Below are 20,985 nucleotides of genomic sequence, written 5' to 3'. Positions count from 1 at the left end.
AATTTCCCCATCTGTTGTAATTTAGTGAACTTCAAGGCCAACTCCTGCTCCGGCAGTCAGTGACTCCATGTTACTCCCCAGCTCCCTTGTCCATTTAACAGCATGAACTGCTTAGGTAACAACAGTGTTCGGAGAATCATCATGTATGATTCTTGTGTTACGTTGTGATGCCCAGCAACCACTTTTACTCCAACAAAATTATTCTCTTCTTCCCCAAGGAATTGGAACTAAAATAATTTCTATCATCTGCACGCCTAAAAGTTCATCCTCTCTCTTTCACCTCAGATAAGGCCGTCCGCGCATACATCTTAAGAACGTTAGAATGATCGTGAACCAAAAAGCCAGGGCGTGGTCGCTCCGCCCACCCGCCACTACATCACTACCCCTCGCGCCGCTTTCAAGCCCGGAGATTGGCTGAAGACAAGAAAGAGCCCCGCCCCTAGTCTTATGACCCGCGCTGAATCTCCCAGTCCCAGCTTTTGCTGCGCTGTGGTCGGTGGTCAGCGATTGTCTTTCTCCACTTCCCCAGAGCTTTTTCAGTGGTGTTGCTGCTCTCGCCACCGACCGCTCTTCCGGATCATGGTGTGCTTCCGCCTCTCCCTGATGCCGGGCTCGGGGCTCGTTTCGCTCTGCCTCGTCCTGGGTGAGTTGTGCCCTTCTGCTCAGTCCTCCCGCCTGGGCCCGGGGCGCCCAGTTCAAAGGCCACAACTTGCAGAACTGGTCCCAGGGGAGGGATTTAAGACACTGGGCGGCGCTGCTTGCCCCAGGTGGCAAGCATTGACCTAGAGAAGACCTGCCTGAGAGATGGCGGGGAAGAGAGCCAGTGAGAGTAAGAAGGGGCAAGTAAAGGAGGTGGACTGGACCCCTAGAGAGTAGGTTGGGAAGAGCGAGGAATGAAGCGCATTGGGGTAGGAAGAGTCACTAGGGGAAAATAGTAAAGAGTGAGCTTAGGAGGGTGATACGTGCTGATTCTGAGGTGGCAGAGACAATTAGGAAAGTCCTGGTTTCGTAGGATCAGGGAAGAGTTTTGAAGATGGTGGAGAAGTATGGGGTGAGAGAAAATTGGGGAAGGAAAAGGTTGTGCCTGCGTGAAGAACTTGAGGGAAGTGGGGCAATATGACAGAATCTGAGAGGCAGTGAGAGGGTTGACTTCCGTGGGTAGGAATTGGAGGCTGTGGAGAAAGGGTGATTAAAGAGATGAATGATGCTGGATTTGAGTTTGGTAGTCGGAGTTTTGAGGGGGAAGGGACCTAAGGTAATTTCTAGGCAAGAAAACTCGGGCTCACCCTCTGGAGAGTAAAGGGGTGAGTAGGAACTTCGATGGTGAGTGGATATCTGACTTGGAGGTGTTGAACATGTCAGTTTTCTACCAGTTTTGCTACTTTCCCAGCCCCCATAGCCCCAAATGTTTCATTTGGGAGGGCCTCCCAGATGCGAGGTTTTGGAGCTGTATCTTACTTAGTCTTGTATGCCTCTTTACCTTCTAGCAGCTCATTTTCTTCTTCCCTATCATACAACTGGCCTATTACCTGGTTTTCAGATGAGAAGAAGGAGGGTACAAGTAACTTTCTAAGGATTAGGTTGTTACCATGTCCTCAGAATGGCTGGGTGAATATTGGCTGATTGTGCTGTGATGCCTCCCGCCCCCATAAGCAGCCAGTTTAATGCCTGAAAAGTGAACTTTGACCAGAATGTCTTTTCCTGACCTGATTCATCCTGTTTGTTGCTACACACTGACTCTTGCTGTTTGTGACCTAATTAAAAAAGAAAGAAAAACAAAAACATAGGAACAGAGCAGATGGGAGTAGAGAGGAAACAGATATATTAGGGGCCTGAGAAGACAGGGAGAGGTACACATCTTATTATTCACATTTCAGTAGAATAAAATCAGCCCCCTAGAACGGTGGATTCTCAATTGGAATATTTGGCAATATCTGGAGACATTTTTGGTTGTCACATTTGGGAATTGCTTTTGGCATCTACTGCATAGAGGACAGAGATGCTTCTAAATATCCTACAATGCACAGGACAGCTCCCACCCACCCCCAAACAAAGAAATATGGACCTCAAAATGTCAGTAGTACCAGAGTTGAGAAATCTTGCTCCAGAGCCATAGCATTGGAAGGATTCTTGATGATCTGATCTAGTGATTCTCAAAGATCTTTGTTGGGTATCTGTCAGATCAAAAAAATTTCCAGAAAAATACTAAGAAGTAATTTGCCTTTTTCACTCTCCTCTCACTAGTGTAGAGTGGAGTTTTCCAGAAGGCATATAATGAGTGATGACATCACCCTTATGCCTCTGATATGTTTTATTCACTTCTCAGTTTGAGCTTCTACAGCAAATGCCCATAAATATCACTCACATAAATGAAAGCTCTTTGAGGGTTTTGGTGGATAAGAGAGTAAAGGGGGTCTTGACACTGAAATGTTTGTGAATCTCTGATCTAGTCTAGCTGTCCACACAGTGCAGGAAACTTCTGTACCTCTTCTGAAAGGGTGTCAAGGAGGCTTTGCTCAAGTACAGTTTTGAAGCCTTTATGCTACTGAGGGCTGAGCGACCCTGAGATGACTGTTTACCAGAAAAGTACCTTATCATTGACTAGAATACATCTGACCAAGGCATCTGTTAACCAGTGATTCACTGCCAATTGAATCTGCACAAACACAACTGCTATTGTTTAGAGAAAGTTAAAAAAAAATAATAGTTGTCTTACTTGTTGGTTTTCATGTCATTAAATTTTTTGGTTTTTTAATGAAAGCTTTTTTTTTGCTTTGATTTTACAAAAACAATGCTCATTAAAGAAAATAAACAGGCAAAAAGAAACACATAGAAGAACCCATCAGCTCTCATCTACTCTGTTCACTACTTATTGATGGGGACTAACTAGATTCATCCTCTTAGAAGATTTCCTAGATTGATTCCCTCCACTTCCAAGTTCAGAACAAAATTTGGAGAAGTAAAAGTTAATAATATACCCAGATCAGATTTTTTAAAGGTACTAGGATGAAATAAAAACCATCTCTTCTGTGCAGCTGCTTTGTCTGACAGCTGTTGGTTCAGTGTGGCAATAGCTCCATCTGTGTTAGCTAACTCCTTGTCTCTTGAAAATTTAGCAGGTCTTCAGTTGCTTGGTGCATTTTACTTGTTGCTTTTGTATATCAAAATGACTACCAAGAATAGGTTTTTGAAAACTCAATAAATGTTTGTTAAGTACCTGTTGTGGATCTCATGCTGTTCCTGGCTGGGTACTACAGAGGGTAATGAAGGATGATCTGTTCTGAATTTATAGTTTTATTAGCATTAGTGTTCTAGCTGTGTTACTTTGTGACTTTATAACTCTATCCCGGCTTCACCAATAACTTTACTTTTTTAAATAGCTGCTGTAGAGTAAGTAGAGAAAAGAATTATTTGAGTCTATGTATTGGTCTTTTTCATAGAGATTAAAATATGCTGATATATTTCAATTGTAACTGACTAGAGAACTCTCTGGAGAAGAACCATATAGCAGCACTAAAAAGAGATACTAAATGAAAATCCTTTCCTAGCATCATTGCCTAACTGTGTTCCTTTTGTGTGACATAAGAGATTTCAGAATTCTGTGGTTTTTGATTCTTATAACTAGTGACTTCTGGTTTTCATAGGGTTGAAGCTTTTCTGGGAGGGGAAAACCTCATAGAAATAGCCTGAGTGTGTGCTCCACTGGTTGGAGTCCCTCCTTTCCACAAATGTTTATCGAATACCTGTTGTGTCCCAGCCGCTATACTATGTGAAAGGGTTAGAAAGAGCAACGGAAAAGACAGATGAAGTCCCTGCTCTCAGGGAGCTTACATTTTAGCGGGGGAAGATAGCCTGATAGGTAAATAATAGAATTTCAGATAGTGATAGGCACTGTGAAGAAAATGCAGCAGGTAATGTGGAAGAGGAATGAGCAGATGATAGGAGTGGGTGATGGGGTCAGAAGGCCTTTCATTGTTGTGTGACATTTGAGCAGAAAGCTAAGTGTTGGAAGGAGGACAGCCAGGTGAGCATCTGGGCAAATAGGAGTAAATCTTGACTTTCCCGAACTCCTAGTTTATTACGCTAGCATATTTTCCACTCCTTTTTTCCTAACAATCAAGTACCCCCACCCTATGGTATTAGTTCTTGAGAGTGGAGACTATCTTATGTCCAGTTATTTACCTGTACCTACCTAGCACAGAGCTTGGTACATATTTAACCCTCTGTAAATTTTTGTAGGAGGTATTCATTGGTGAGCACTGGGGATATGATGAACTAAACCAACTTGGTCTCTGTATTCTTCTTGAATCTTAAATTGTGTTTTACAAGAAGGTTTTTTTGTGTAGTGCTAAGCAGTACAGACAATTATAAACCAATTTGCTAAAGTATAATCCCATATAATAATGCTAGTATTTTACCTATACCCCTTCAGATGTGCCTACATAGTAGTGAAGGTTAACATGAAGAAAAATGATGTCTTTGGTGAGAAGAATACAATTTTCACAAAGAACTAACTCTCCTTTTGGAGTTGATCTAAAAGGGAACGTAAGCATTGAGATTTTTCTGTAGCTTTGGCACATTTGGTTAAACTGATAAGTTTGATTTCAAGGTTCTGCAAAAAATTATTCTAGCTATAATAGTGCTACTTGAAAGGACATCCTATTATTCGTCCATTAATAATTGGTTATCACATCTGATAGGATTATAGATATTCAGATATTTCCCGTGAGTGCAGCTTTCTTCCTCTATATCCTTGGGTTGAATTTGTGGTCAAGAATTATTTCATAGTACTATGCCTGACTTAAGTGATCCGTTGGTGCAGGAAGTCTGCTTTTCCTCATGTAGTGACAAAAGCATTTCAATCATAATTTCATATTACAGTGATCATAGATCTCTGATCCAAAAGTATACTTTATAAGTACTTGGTATCCTGCTGTGTGTTGCAAGAGAGTTGTGGAGGTCTGCCAAATACCACTCAGCAGTAAGCACTTTCCATTAGTTGAGTAATGTTGAATCTTATTTCCTTACCCACTCTCTGATCTTAAAAAATTAAATTATTTTGTAGCTTGCAATCATATTATTACTTTTCTTTTTAAAGAGATTTACCAGAAATCAAGAGTATCAGCAACTGAATGTGATGATTGTACCTATATTAGGAATTGTAAATGAGGAACAGTTAATCTGACTTAAACCTATTAATAGAAAAGAAAGAGTAAATAGGAAGTATATGCCTATGTCCTATTCTTTTTTAAGAACCTTTGCTCAACATCATTCTGAATTGATGAATTTGAGACGAGAATCTATAACTTAATATGATGAAAATAACCATATACCTAAAAGTTGGGAAGAGGCTGTGTTTACTAGAAGGGAAGATTGTAAGCTGGAACCTCTTAACTTGCTTGGTAATGTTCTCTTAACTCTGAAAGGTTTACATGCTTCTGAAGAACCTGTTAGAGAATTAGGCATAGTACTACAATTCTTCACAAGGTTAGCTTGCCCAGAGTCTCATAGCTAGTAAATTGGATGGCCTAATTTGAATTCTAGCTCTTGAGCTCCAAAGATGGAGCTCTTAATCACCTCATAGTATTGCCTCTTAGATAGTTTTTTTTTATTAGTTTTGTTTTACCACCAGTATTATGTTCCAACCAACCCCATCTTGTTTACAAATTATATTTTTCAGCTACATTAGGTCAAATAGACTTGTAAAAACCTAGCCATATTTTGTAGTATCTTTTGCTTCTAAAAACAAGTTCTGAGTTCTAAAAGAACCTATAGATGATTTCTGTGCAAAAAACATTGAGAGGATATTTGAATTTGAGAAAGTTGCCTGGCCAGTGTGGCTCAGTGGTTGAGTGTCGACCCATGCACCAAAAGGTCGCCGTTCCCGGTCAGGGCTCATGCCCAGGTTGTGGACCAAATCCCCAGTGGTGGGCATGCAGGAGGCAGCCAATCAAAGTTCTCTCTCATTGATGTTTCTATCTCTCACTCTCTCTTCCTATCTCTCAAAAAAATCAATAAAGAAAAAAAAAGGATTTGAGAAAGTTGATTTTGAGGATTGCCTTTTACTTTTCTTTGGAGAATAAACTCTCAGCTCTGTAATTACATACTCTAGGATGTATTCAGCTGCGGTTTTTTAATGGCATAAAGCCTTTAAACAAAAATGGTTTGGTTTGTTCTAAAATCAAACACAGAAATAAGGATGGAAAAGGCTTATTGGAGATTTCTTTTTTACCAAAGTGTAAATATTTCAACTACACACTTACTTTATGAGAAAGCATTATTCCTAGCTTGAATCCATGTCAGAATTTATTTAGGAAACTGACATGGGGGTTGGAGGAGTATCCAGAAGACTGATAGGTTTGGTTCATGATTTGGAAGAGCTAAAAGATTGGCCTTCCTGTAACTAGATTAAGCTATATTTCAGGTCCTATTGTAGGATATTTTTACCTCGATATAGTATATCAGTACTTATTGAGAATCTAATATGTATTCAGCACTACTAGGAATGATAGGAGATAGAGTAAAGATAATAGACATAGTCTTCCCCACCATGAAACCCCTGATGGATGACATTCATATAAAAGACACATTCATAGTGCCTGTGGCATAGATAAGATTATCTGTTTAAGGGGGCATAATGGAATTCCAAAGAGTTGCAAAGATATTTTTCAAAAGGGAATCATGAATCCGTGTGTGTGTGTGTGTGTGTGTGTGTGTGTGGTGTGTGTGTTTATTCATTCACAGACTTTGGTGCTTTTATTAGTTAACAAATTACTTGTTGTATGCTATCATTTACCATGGCACATCAGTTTGTTGCAAAGTGACAGTGGAAAACTGTTTTGGAGTTTATGACAACAGGGAAGACAAAATTTGCTGACATAAAATAAATGAATAATTCAGGATAGTATGAGATATATTGAAATTTTGGGATGTACACCATGACTGTTCCTCCAGGGCTTTTATAGCAAAAGCAGTCTTTGTGGAAAAAAATGACTGCTGAAAAATGGATAGCATATCAGTACAGGTTCTTAACTGTAAGCGACAGAAATAAAATCTGATTGATTTTTAGCAGAAAACAAATTTATTAAAAAGATATTGGGGTATATGCATACCCTTTGACCCTTCAATTTTATTCGTATATATATATACATATATATATATACATATATATATATATATATGTATATATATACACACATATATATATACCAACAGATGCACATACACATGTCTATTTGTAATGGAACCAAACTGGATTCTATCCAAATGCCCATCAACAGTACCATAGATAAGTGGTGGAGTAGTCACCCAATGATAGAAAGCTATATATACCTATATATACAGAGTGAGAATGGATAAACTGTAGTTATGCACAACAACTGGAGTGAATCTCACAAACATAATATTGAGTGAAAGAAGCCAGACACAAAAAAGTATAGTGAGTGATTCCAATTATATCAAGTTGAAAAACAGGCAAAACTAATCTATCCTGTTAGAAGTCAGGATAATGGATAATGGTTGTCCTTGGGAGGGAAATGGTAACTGGAAGGGGGAATGAGGGGAGCTTCAGGAGTACTTGGAATGGTCTGTTTCTTGACACAGGTGGATTCAATTTGCGAAAAATCTTTGAGCTGTATATTTAATGTTATGTTTACTTTTCCCTTCCACATGTTATTCTGTGTACTTTTCCATATGCATGTTGTACATCAATAAAATTTTTCTTTATAAAATATCCATATTAGGTAATGCAGAATTACTGGAGGTTCTGGCTATAGATCCCAAAGTCTGGTTCAGTATCCCAAATCATGTTCTGAACTGTATTTCCACTGCCAAGCATTGAACTACAGATTGCATCACTGACCACTGACACTATCAGCTTGCCTGCCTTGTTCTCTGGGAGCTTGATCCTGCCGGTAGCTACTTCCACCTGAGGGAGATAGATCCATTCCTGGCTTCATTCCCTGGCTCTCCTATTCTGATTCTGGTGTGGATGTCTTTGTTAGGTGGAACCTAGCACAAGATCCCATCCTTATTGCAAGGGAGGCTGGAAAAGCAAGTATCTGACATTTTCAGCTTTTATTTATTTATTTAAAATTTTTTTTTTCATCCTGACTCTTCATCCCAAAATACTTCAGCGTGTGTCTCCTAAGAGCAAGGCCGATGACACACAGAAAATGTAACTGGTACAGTATCATTACTTAATATATAGATCTTAGTGTTGAATTTCTTCAGTTGTCCTGAAAATGTCATTTATAATTTCTTTTATAAATCTAGGATCTAATCAAAGGTCACTGACTGTATTTGTCATGACTCTTGAATCTCCTTTGTCTGGAATGGTTCTTCAGCCCTTTTTTTTCTTTTTTAATCTTTTATGAAATTGACATTTTTAGACAGTCCAGGCCATTTTTTTTTGCATTTATTTGATTCTTTTGATTTTTTTTTTAGCGAGAGAGTAAGGTGAAGAGAGAGATAGAAACATCAATGTGAGAGAAACATCAGTTGGCTGCCTCCTGTTTGCCCCCTACTGGGGATCAAGCCCACACCTGGGCATGCGCCTTGACCAGGAATTGAACTGGGACCTGTCAGTCCATGAGACGACGCTCAATCCACTGAGCTACACCGACTGGGCAACATTTTTAGCTTTTAAAGTAGGCAGTGATATCTGCCAGAAATTGTTTATATATATTTTTAAAAAGTAGTGGAGAGAGTGTTTCAGAGTGAAATCCTTCCTGAGGTGAACATTTAGGTCAGTAGAAGAAAGTACATTTCAAATGTTAGGTAGGGGTTGAGATTGAATACAACATAGCATTTGGGTCCAGTGGAACAAGTTTAACCAGATCAAAGGGTGTGGGAAAACAGCTTGATAAAAGTGGAAGGAATAGGGTAGAAAAGATTAAGGATTACTTTGAAAGCCAGGCAGAGGAGTTAAAATTTTTTTTTGTTTATTTTTATTTTTTAATTTTATTTTTGTTACAGATGTTTCTTCTTTTTTACCACATTGACACCCTCCTCCCCATTCCCCAACCCCGTCCCCGGCTTTGTATTCCATGTCCATTGGTTATGCGTACATGAATATAAGTTCTGTGGTTTATCTCTTCCCTCTCCCTACCACCCCCTCTTCTGAGGGTTGTCAGTCTGTACCCTACTTCCACATCTCTGGGTCTACCATATTCCTCAGACTGTTATGTTCATTATATTCCACAAATAAGTGAGATCATGTGGTATTTGTCTTTTTCTGCTTGGCTTGTTTTGCTTAGGATAATACTTTCCAGGTCCCTCCATGTCATCTCAAAGGATAAGAGATCTTTCTTTCTTACAGCTGCATAGTACTCCATTGTGTATTATGTACCACAGCTTTTTTATGCATTAGTCTACTGATGGACACTTGGGCTGTTTCCAGATCTTAGCTATTGTAAATAGTGCTGCTACAAACATGGGGGTACATATATTCTTTCTGATTGGTGTTTCAGGCTTCTTAGGGTATATTCCTAGAAGTGGGATCACTTGGTCAAATGGCAGATAATTTTTTAATTTTTTGAGGCAACACCATATTGTTTTCCATAGTGGCTGCACCAGTCTGCATTCCCACCAGCAGTGTACTAGAGTCCCCTTTTCTCCACACCATTGCCAACACTTGTTTGATGATTTGTTGATGGCGACCATTCTGACAGTTGTGAGGTGATACCTCATTGTTGTTTTAATTTGCATCTCTCTGATGATTAGTGATGTTGAGCATTTCTTCATATGTCTCTTGGCCATTTGTATGTCCTGTTTGGAGAGGTGTCTATTCAGTTTCTTTGTCCATTTTTTAATAAGGGTTCTTTGTTTTCTTTTTGTTGAGTTTTATGAGTACTCTGTATATTTTGGAAATTAACCCCTTATCTGATGTATCATTGGCAATGATGCTCTCCAATACAGTGGGTTGCCTTTCCATTTTGATGGTTGTTTCTTTTGCTGTGCAGAAGCTTTTTAGTTTGATGTAGTCCTATGTGTCCATTTTTTCCTTTGTTTCTATTGCCTTGGGTGATGTATCAGTGAAAATTCTGCTGTGTATGATGTATGAAATTTTGTTGCCTACATTTTCTTCTAGAATTTTTATGGATTCACGGGTCACATTTAAGTCTTTTATCCATTTTGAGTTTATTCTTGTGTATGGTGTAAGTTGATGGTCTTGTTTTATTTATTTATTTTTTTTGCATGTCGCTGTCCAATTTTCCCAGCACCATTTATTAAAGAGGCTGTCTTTACTCCACTGTATGCTCTTGCCTCCTTTGTCAAATATTAATTGAGCATATTGCCCTGGGTCCATTTCTGGGTTCTCTGTTCTGTTCCACTGGTCTATATGCCAGTTCTTGTGCTAGTACCAGGCTGTTTTAATTACAGTTGCTTTGTAGTATAATCTGATACCTGGTATTGTGATCCCACCTACTTTGTCCTTCTTTTTCATAAAATTTAATATGGGAATTTTGGAGCCAATAAAACTTTGTGAGCAAGAAAGTGTCCTGAGAGGAAGAGGCATTCAAGGACCATTAATCTGGCAGTTCTTCTAGGAGCAGGAACTAGGAGGTGTCTGGTAATTTAGGGGTTGGTGGTAGATTGGGAGTAGAAATAAAAGACAAAGATTGGATTTATGAGAGAATTTGAAGGGAAAAAATCAATAGGACTTAATGAAGAAAATGAAAGAGAAGGTAATTCTCATACTCTTGAGCCTGAGTGACTATATGTGGTGTTGCCTTTTATTCAGAGGTAGAGAAGCCTAGAAGGGGACCAGTTTGGAGGAAGTAGAAGAATGAATTTTAGTTTTGGAATTGTTGAGTTTGAGGTAATAGGCCATTGAGTAAAAGCAGTCTCTGTACAATTGTCAATAATGACCAGACAGTGAAGTAAGCTCTGTGGAAAGAATAGCTCTCACAGAGAGAGACTCTGAAGGGACTGGAACAAATGTGCCAGATCCCTCAGGGTGTTTCTCAGATCTCAGATTTATGTAGTGGTAAATTTAATGTGGTGGAAAATTTGGACCATAACCTGTACCTTCTGTTTCATAAAGCTTCGCCTTGACCCACATTAATACTATTATTATTTTATGCTGTTTTCTTTCTGTTACTCTAATATCTTTGAAATGTAAATAATTCATCCATGTGAGGCTTCTGTTGGCTATTTATAATAGTTTTGAATGCTTTGAATACAAGGAGAATATGTTAAAGCTAGGGACTTTAAACAAGACTGAGAGACATAGCATATAAAAAGCAGGCCTCCAGTTGATTAGAAAAATTATGGGCTGGAGTTCTCACCACTACTACCGGGTAGCCTTGGATCAGTGACAAAAGCTCCATTCCATATTGTACTTAGAAAAGAGTGACTGTAAAATCTACTTAGGCCTCACAAGGTCTTTTCAAACCTTAGCCAACACATTTAGGCACTGTCAATAACCACAAGCTTTAGCATAATATTCAGGCTTGGCAAGGCAACCCAGACTCTGGAGCCTGACGACAGACTTGTGTACAGCTTGAAAGCTGTTGCTGAGGCACGCCTTCTTAATATTCCTCTTAGGAGTTTATTCTCTATAGTCTATAACATGTCCCTACTTGTAGATGAAGGTAGATTGCTCAGATATTATTAAAGGATCTGCAGCTATCTTAACAGGAAACAGCTCATCCCTTGGGTAATGTATGAGACAATGAAGTAAATCCTTAGATGGTTGGTTACCCATCATTTATGCTGCTGGTGTGTTTGCCAGCATATAGTACCTTGAGTCCTCAGGCTCTCCAGTGTAATAGGTAATATCCTCCCTATGTTTAACCTAATGTAGAAGATCTGAGTCAAAATAGCGGAAGAGTCTCAAAGCCTTTTCTGTTTCCGTATGATTTCCCTGCCTAAAGAGGTAGGAGGTTGAGAATGCAGGAAGTGACTTTGAGTCCATGTCAAAAGATCCATCAGCCTTTGTAATAAATTGGATGTATATATATGTATATATATATACACATTTTTTTTTATCCTCACCCGAGGACATTTTTCCATTTTTTGTTCAGATAGAGCGGGAAGGAGAGAGAGGAAGAGAGAGAGAGAGAAACATCGATGTGAAGGGACACATCGAGTGGCTGCCACCTGCACGACCAACCAGGGCCGGGGACAAACTGCAACCGAGGTACATGCCCTTAGCGGGAACCGAACCTGGGTCTCTCTGTACCGCAGGCCGACGCTCTAACCGCTGAGCCAAACCGGCCAGGGCATAAACTGGATGTTTAAATGAAACAAAAAGTGAGGAACCAATATTGCATTTATAAAAATTAATCTTTTGCTTATAGGTCAAGCAACCTTTGAAATTCTGCTCCTTTGCTCACATGGTAGACATGCTTCAAAAGAGTTATCCCACCTTTTCACATAAGAAGACACCCGTATGTCATAGTTCATGTAGTTTGTGACAGACTTTAAGGCAATAAGGCCATTGAACGTTAGATCTATCGTTATTTTTGCAGAGAAAGTTCCATGAGCTGGTTTGAGAGAAGCAGGAGTTTAACACCCCTTTCAAACTTCCCCTTACGTTGTTTGCCTTAAAGGATAAAAATCTGAACAGGCAAACTATAATGACCTAAAACAAAACCAGTGAGGCATAGACGAATGTGGAAATTATTATTAGGAGGCAAGAGGGAAATGTACACCAGTCTGTGCTATTAACTATGAATCCTAGGTCAAGCAGCCATTCTTTTGGGAAGAGGTAATGCTAAAGTTATCAATAGCATTCCACTAAAGATATACAGAAAAACAATCACCAAGATGCCATATCTATTCAAAATACTTTGTTTCATTTCAGAGCTGGCTGAAATTCAGTGGTGGATAGAGCTTATTTTTATATATTTTTGTAGTACAATTTTAAAATCTTATTCTTTTTTATCTAGGAGCTGTCTCAGCTTATGCATTAGAACTTAATTTGATGAATTCAGAAAAAGCCACTTGCCTTTATGCAAAATGGCAGATGAATTTCACAATACGCTATGAGACTACAAACAACAAATATGTAAGTATTTTTCTTTGAGTTTTATAATAATTCTATATTTTTGTCTTTTAATCCTTACCTGAGGATATTTTCCATTGTTTTTTTTTTTGTTTGTTTGTTTTTTTTAAAATAGACTGGAGGGGGCAGCGGAGAGGGAGAGAAAGAAACATTGAGATGAGAGAGACACATTGATTGGTTGCCTCCTGCACAACCTCAGTACTGGGGATTGAACCTGCAACACCGGTACATGCCCTTGACTGGGAATTGAACCTGAGACCCTTCGGTCCATGAGCCAACATTCTAACCATTGAGCCAAACTGGCCAGGGCTAATTCTACTCTTTTCATCGTATACATGCATTTATACAAATACAATTTGTATGTTAAATAACTTAACATTTAAATTCTGTGGTTTTGTTTTTTTTTTTTTTAAACATGTATCTTTGAATGTATTTTGATCAGTGTTGGAAAGAATATATATATATATTTTTTTTAACATCCTCACCCGAGGACATTTTTCCATTTTTTGTTCAGGTAGAGTGGGAGGGAGAGAGAGGAAGGGAGAGAGAGAGAAACATCGATGTGAAAGGGACACATCGAGTGGTCGCCACCCGCACAACCAACCAGGGCCGGGGACAAACTGCAACCTCGGTATGTGCCCTTAGCGGGAACCGAACCTGGGTCTCTCCGGACCACAGGCCGATGCTCTAACCGCTGAGCCAAACCGGCCAGGGCGGAAAGAATATTTTAATTCATTGTTTTTTTTAAGTTTTTTTTGGAGTTGCTTAAGGGCAAATGATCTGAAAACTCTATGGTGTTCTGACTACTTCTGTAATGTTTTTAACATGTATTAACATCAAAGCTTGTCCCTTTTTTAATAGCTTGCTATTAAAAAATCCCCCTTTTTGGCAGTACTTCTTAATCCATTTGCCTTTTTATTTATTTATTTTTAGTTAAGGTCCTATCTGCTTACAACCTGATTTTTTAAAAAATCAACTTAACAGAAGTTCAAGCCAGTTTTCCTTTTCCTTTTAGACATAGTACACGAATTTGTCCAGAGGACTGTGTGTAGCTGAGGAATCCAAGACTGGTTTACACGCAAGTCAGGCAAAGGGCAACCTAGCCACAGGAGATGTGTGATGTAGACTGAAGTAGTACATCCTGCGAAAATGCTTGTGCTCATTACTGCCTGTTTGCTCCTTACCTCCAAACTTCTTTTCCTTTTCCAACCTCATCTCTTTTGTTTATTTATTTATTTATATTACTATTAAATTTATTTGGGGTAACATTGATTAATAACATTATATAATATTCAGGTGTACAAAATTATAATGCATAATCTGTATATTGCATTGTATGCTCAACACTCAAAGTCTAGTTTCCTTCCATAACCATATATTTGATGCCCTTTACCCACATCACTCTCCCCCACTCTCTTTCCCCTGTGGTAACCACCATTCTGTTGTCTGTATCTATGAGCTGGTTTTTGTTAGTTTGTTACTTTTTATTTTCTATTCCATATATGAGTGAAATCTTATGATTTTTGTCCTTTTCCATCTGGCTTACTTCATTTAGCATAATAATCTTAAGATCCATCCACGTTGTCATAAATGGCAATACTTTTATCTTTTTATAGCTGAGTAGTATTCAACTGTATGTATGTACCACATCTTTATCTAATCATCCACAAATCAAACTTCTTTTTCTTTTAGAAAACTGTAACCATTTCAGGCCTTGGCAATGCAACATACAATGGAAGCACCTGTGGGGATGACCAGAATGGTCCCAAAATTGAGGTGCAATTTGGATCTGGTTTTTCCTGGACTGTGAATTTTACAAAGGAGGTGTCTACTTATTCAATTGAAAACATCTCATTTTCCTATGACACTCATGATAACACAACATTTCCTGATGCTAAAGAGAAAGGTAATTGGATTTGTGTTATGGTCTCTTGCTGTTCAGTAATAATAAAAATATGAATAATTTAAAAATCATCCTTATGCATGTCTGTCTTTCTAACTAGAATGGAAACTTTGTTTTGTATCCTTCCCAACAGTGTTCAACACAGTAATGGTATTTGCTGTACTTTGTAGCCGGTAGTATCCTAAATGTGTTACCAGCAGCATCTCACTTAATCCTTACCAGTCAGCCTGAGAAGTAGATATTATCCCAACTTTATAGGTAAAAGGAATGAGGCCTGATGAGATTAAGTGACATTCCCAAAGGTTACATAGGCTAGTAAGTGGATGAGCTGTTTTGTTTCTTTTAATAATTTTTACTGCTTTATCAAAGACATTCTTTTTTTTCCCTTTATTGATTTTAGAGAGAGGAAGGGAGAGGGAGAGAGAGATAGAAACATCAATGAGAGAGAACATTGATTGGCTGCCTCCTGCATGCCCCCCACTGGGGATTGGGCACACAACCTGGGCATGTGCCCTGACTGGGAATAGAACTGGCGACCTTTTGGTGCATGGGTCGACACTCAACCACTGAGCCACACCAGCGGGGCAGATGAACTGTTTTTTGAACCAAAGTCTATTGAACTATAGTTTATACACTTAACTATTACAATTTATTTCATTCAATAGTGGGCACTCAACAAATGATGAATCAATGAGCAAATCCTTTACTAATAACTATTTTTAATGTGTACAAGTTCAGTAATCTGAGAACAATAGAAATACTTCATGTTCAAATCTTTTTACCATTTAGATAGGATTTTGATTGAAAAGTAAATGATGATTTAAAAAATATGCTGCTGTTTTGAGACAATTTCAGGTCAACATGACCTTGGGGAAAGCATTGGCAATTAGGTCACCCTTGTAAAATACTAGGACTGAAATGTGTATTAAAATATTTTTAAGGCATGGATAATGGAGATTTCCATTGTATTAGGAATAGATTTCTCTCCTTTCTTACACCTCTGTTGAAGTTGAGTTAACATGGTGTTTGTAGTAGCTTAGCATTTCTCATTGGTATAATTTCATTCTGACCCCAGAAATAGGTACATGGGCTTCAGTTGCCTAGACATGGGGATAAATGACTCATTTGGATATATGGATATAAAAAGATCATATTTTAAAGACCTAGAAGTGAATGTGCTCATATAAAATGGGAGATATCACAGACCAAGACTTGGAAATCAAATCCTAGTTTCCTTTTTACTAATCTCCTAGTTTGAGAAGATAACTAAAGCAAGTTTGTTATGGGATATCTTATATATTTAGTTTTGTGCCCTACATTGTATTTCAGAACTAGTGTAAGATTTGCCCCTCACTTTCAAGGAGCTTAAAAACTAGTTGGAGAGACAAAGTGAAATTATTTTTTCAAGTACATGGATAAATTGGAAAGCATTGAGATCTGTGTGAATTTGTTGTTTGTGCTTGGGGTAGGGTGGAGGGCTCAAATATTTTCTGACAATGTGAGAGAAGCTTTACGTCCTTTCTCTCAAAGTACAGAGTGAAATTTGCACATTGTACATAGTCCCTGAGCCTGTTGTTAAGAGGCCGGATTTAAAGTGTTCTCACAAGGGGTCCTGATTAACAAAGAGCACAGAGAAAGGAGAGGTCTGTGTGTGTTGGAGGAGTGAAAAGTAGGACCTGAGCTGAAACTCTGAAAATGTAGAATTTGGATACGCGGAGAATTTTGAACAGTTTATTTCCAGCAGAGAGAAGCATAGTATGTGCAGCAGTAATTGGAGAGCTGTCTGATTAAAATAGAGGCTGTGTGCGTAGCAGCAAGAAAATCAAGTTGGCTGGGTGGCAGTGGATCTAAATTATATGGGGCCTTGGAAGCCAAGGAAAGGCTATTTAGCTTGATGAGATAGGCACTGGGGAACCATTTTAGATTTTTATCAGGAGAATGATACAACAAAAGCAGAGACAGTTTATAAAGAATGTTCTGCAGGATTCATCTTGAAGTGAGGAGACTACACAACTTCAGAGGCTGTTAGAGTAATTAAGGTATGATGTAATGAGTGCCTGGACCAAGGGGGTAGCAGGAAAAGGAGGAGGGGTTTAATCTGATAGATTTGATGGGAAAACTTTGGACTCTAAATGTTAACACATATCTCACCCACTTTTTATTTTAAACAAAGGAGAATGCAGATTTTTTTTTATTACTAGCATCTGTGTAATATTTTGAAACTTTGAAATTTAAAAGGGCTTCTTTAAATGGACTGTTGATGGTTTTTGAAATAATTTAGTGTTTTCTTTTTAGGCACCTGATCATTGAAGTGACTTTGAAATTACTGTTTTCTTTAAAGTGTTTTTCATGATTAAAATACAGAAAAATACCAAGACTAATATAACAGGCCCACATGTATCCATTACCCAGAATTAGTAAATGCCATCGTTTTTCATATTTGCCTCATCTTTTTATTTAAAGAAATAAAATATTACAGATATACTTGAGGTTTCCTTTGTACTCACTCCTGAGCCATTTTCCTCCCTGACTCCTGAGAGGTAACCATTTTCATGAATTTGGGGTCTAGCCTTCTTATCCATGTGTTCATACTTGACTAATACATATGTTGATATATATGTTCATAAACAATACATCGTTTAAAATGATAATTTTATAGTGTAATTCTAATATTTCCACAACTTGTTTTTTCACTGTTTGTTTTTGAGGTCTATCTATATACAGCGAGTTCATATATTTGTTCACTTACATTAACGGTGAAAACAGTTTCGAAGAAAAATGTTCTAGTTCATTGGTTAAAAATTTTTTTCCTTTGACCATTAGGGGGAGCCAAAGCAGCATTAATTGGCTGTCTTGCTACATGATTGAGAGCCTATATTATGAAGGCAGTCTATATTATGGACCTTGAATAGTACCTTCCTCCTTTGATGCTTCTCCAATAGAAACTAAGTCATTTGTGTGGATAAGTGTGATCACAGTCTTGAAGTTTTACTATAGGAATTATAATAAAAACTCTGTACAGAATAGCTATAACGTATTGCTTTCACATTCTGAAGATTTTATGAAATTGAATAGTTTTTAAATTCTATCAAGAAGAGGTTCCAAAAGTTCATGCAGTTAGCATAACTTACTCTGGGATAGTAGCACAAAAATAAGGATTTACTACAAAATCCCTGATTAATGCATCTGTCTTCCTTGTTTTGTCACTGTCCTGTTGATTCTACCTTAGATATGTGTTTTCAGTTTGGCCTCTTTGCTCTCTTCCTACTGCCCCTACGTATCTTAGTTTAGGTATCCCCCTCCTTGCTTTTCACCTTAACCATGTCAACAGCCTTCTAACTGGTTTCCCTCTTAAATGACTTTTCTTACCATTTTTCTCTCCTACCTACCCTCTGCAATTTTGCTGTTTCCCTTAAAATAAATTATACATGCGTTGTTTATTTCCATCTTTAAAAACTGAAGCTGACTTTCCATTGCTAACAAAATAAATCCCAATTAGACTGTCCTTAGATCATATAAGATACTTCAGAGTGTAACCACCTGCAAACTTGTCTTCCCTTTCTAACCCCCATTGTGTCTTTTCTCTTACGCCCTGTTTTAGCTACAGTGAATGTATCATTCCCTAAAGATGCCATGTCCTTTGTCACTTCAGGGATGGGGTGGGGTAGGCACACAGAAGAGAAGAACGTATAATATATATTTACATTATTACCTTTTTCCTACCTTCTTGAAAACAGCTGTTGTTAATCTTTTTTACAGGAGTTTTTACTGTTCATTATCCTGTGGCATTCAGAATTCCATTGGATGACATCTTTAGATGCAATGCTATATTGACTTTACAAGAGAACATGGTTGTCCAGCACTATTGGGATGTTCATGTACAAGCTTATGTCCAAAATGGCACAGTGAGCACAAAAGGTAACTACTTAAAGTATATATTTCTGTACTTGGGTTCTAATTTCAGATGAGTATACCAGGTAGCTTTGTTGAAGTTGTTACCTGCAAGCGTGAATCATACTAAAACTTATTCATAGTTTACACAGGACTGTAAAATTTTTATAAATAATAACAATTCTTATTCTTGTGGAACTTGCCATTTTAAGTTTATAATGTACCTCTCGTGGAAAGATATTTGAAAATGCTCTGCACATAGTGTTTTCAGCTGATATAACGTAGTCTTTGAACAAATCCTCAAATAGTATGTGATCCTCAGCTCTTTCGCTTTTGAAGATCCAAGACAAAAGCATAGAAATTAAATTTCTGGATTCTAATTTTGAATTTTATGAATTGGTTTTTTAAGACTTTATGGAAATGAAATAATTTTTCATTTACCAGTTCTGGGAAACTACCAACACTTCCTAAAAAGAGGTTGAATCAGAAATGAAAGAGGAGAAATAATAACTGACACCACAGAAATACAAAGGATTGTTAAAAAATATTATGAACAATTATATGGCAACTCATTCGACAATCTAAGTGAAATGGACAAATTTCTAGAAACACATAGTCTCCCAAAACTAAACCAGGAAGAGATAGAAAACTTGAAAAGACCAATAACAACAAAAGAAATTGAAGATGTAATCAAGACTCTCCCAGCACACAAAATACCAGGCCCGGATGGCTTCACGGGGGAATTCTACAGAACATTCAAAGAAGAACTAATACTCATTCTCCTCAAACTATACCAAAAAATTCAAGAAGAAGGAAGACTTCCAAACTCGTTTTGTGGGGCCAGCACAATTCTAATTCCAAAACCAGAAAAAGACACTACAAAGAAAGAAAACTACAGACCAGTATCCCTGATGAACATAGATGCCAAAATCCTGAACAAAATACTAGCAAATCGAATCCAGCAATGCATCAAAAAAATTATCCAAAATAACCAAGTGGGATTTATCCCAGGGATGCAAGGCTGGTGCAATATTTGCAAATCAATAAATGTGATACACCACATAAACAAAATAAAAGATAAAAATCATAATGATCATATCAATAGATGCTGAAAAAGCATTCGACAAAATCCAGCACTTATTTCTGATAAAAACGTTCAGCGATCTGGGAATAGAGAGATTATATCTCGACATAATAAAGGCCATGTATTAAAGACCTACAGCCAGCATCATACTCAATGGGCAAAAACTAAAAGCATTTCCCTTAGGAACAGGAACAAGACAAGGATGCCCACTTTCGCCACTCTTATTTAACATAGTACTGGAAATCTTAGCCACGGCAATCAGACAGGAAGAAAAAATAAAAGGGATCCAAATAGGAAAGGAGGAGATGAAACTGTCATTATTTTCAGATGACATGATACTATACGTAGAAAACCCCAAAGACTCCATCAACAATTTACTAGACTTAATAAATGAATTTGGCAAAGTGGCAGGATACAAAATTAACGTCAAGAAATCACAGCATTCTTATACACCAATGATGAACTCACAGAAAGATAAACTAAAAAAAAATCCCATTTACCATCACAGAAAAAATATTAAGATAACTAGGAATAAACTTAACCAAAGAAATAAAGGACCTATTCACAGAAAACTACAGGTCAAAGACCTTGAATATCCACAGCAATCTTGAAAAAAAAGAACAAAGTTGGAGGGATCACATTACCAGATTTCAGGTTATACTGCAAAGCTACTGTAATCAAAACAGCTTGGTACTGGCATAAGAACAGGCAGAGAGATCAATTGAACAGAATAGAGAACCCAGAAATGCACCCAAGACATTATGCTCAATTAATATTTGACAAAGGTGGCAAGAGCATACAATGGAATAAAGACTGCCTCTTTAATAAATAGTGTTAGGAAAATTGGACAGCTACATGCAAAAAAATGAAACTAGAACATCAACTTAACACCCTACACAAGAATAAACTCAAAATGGATAAAAGACTTAAATGTGACTCATGAATCCATAAAAATCCTAGAAGAAACTGTAGGCAACAAAATTTCAGACATCATACACAGGAGAATTTTCACTGATTTATCACCTAAGGCAACAGAAACAAAGGAAAAAATGAACACATGGGACTACATCAAACTAAAAAGCTTCTGCACAGCAA

The 20,985-nt window shown here is 37.7% G+C and overlaps 1 protein-coding gene across 3 annotated transcripts in view; it reads left to right on the top strand.

Moving 5' to 3' along the window:
- Window positions 1-470: 470 nt before the first annotated feature.
- Window positions 471-20,985, top strand: part of LAMP2 (lysosomal associated membrane protein 2) — a 61,022-nt gene continuing 40,507 nt past the window's right edge. For all 3 annotated transcript variants that reach the window (XM_036270504.1, XM_036270507.1, XM_036270506.1), the window contains exons 1-4: window positions 471-643; window positions 12,897-13,015; window positions 14,705-14,918; window positions 18,675-18,833. In XM_036270504.1, the coding sequence (XP_036126397.1) occupies window positions 580-643; window positions 12,897-13,015; window positions 14,705-14,918; window positions 18,675-18,833 (556 nt within the window). In that variant the 5' untranslated portion in view covers window positions 471-579. The remainder of the gene's footprint in view (window positions 644-12,896; window positions 13,016-14,704; window positions 14,919-18,674; window positions 18,834-20,985) is intronic.

The sequence above is a fragment of the Molossus molossus genome, unplaced genomic scaffold (genome assembly GCF_014108415.1).
Source record: "Molossus molossus isolate mMolMol1 unplaced genomic scaffold, mMolMol1.p scaffold_m16_p_2, whole genome shotgun sequence".
NCBI lineage: Eukaryota > Metazoa > Chordata > Mammalia > Chiroptera > Molossidae > Molossus > Molossus molossus.
Note: the sequence above shows the minus strand (reverse complement) of the source record. Positions and strands in the feature narration are given on the sequence as shown.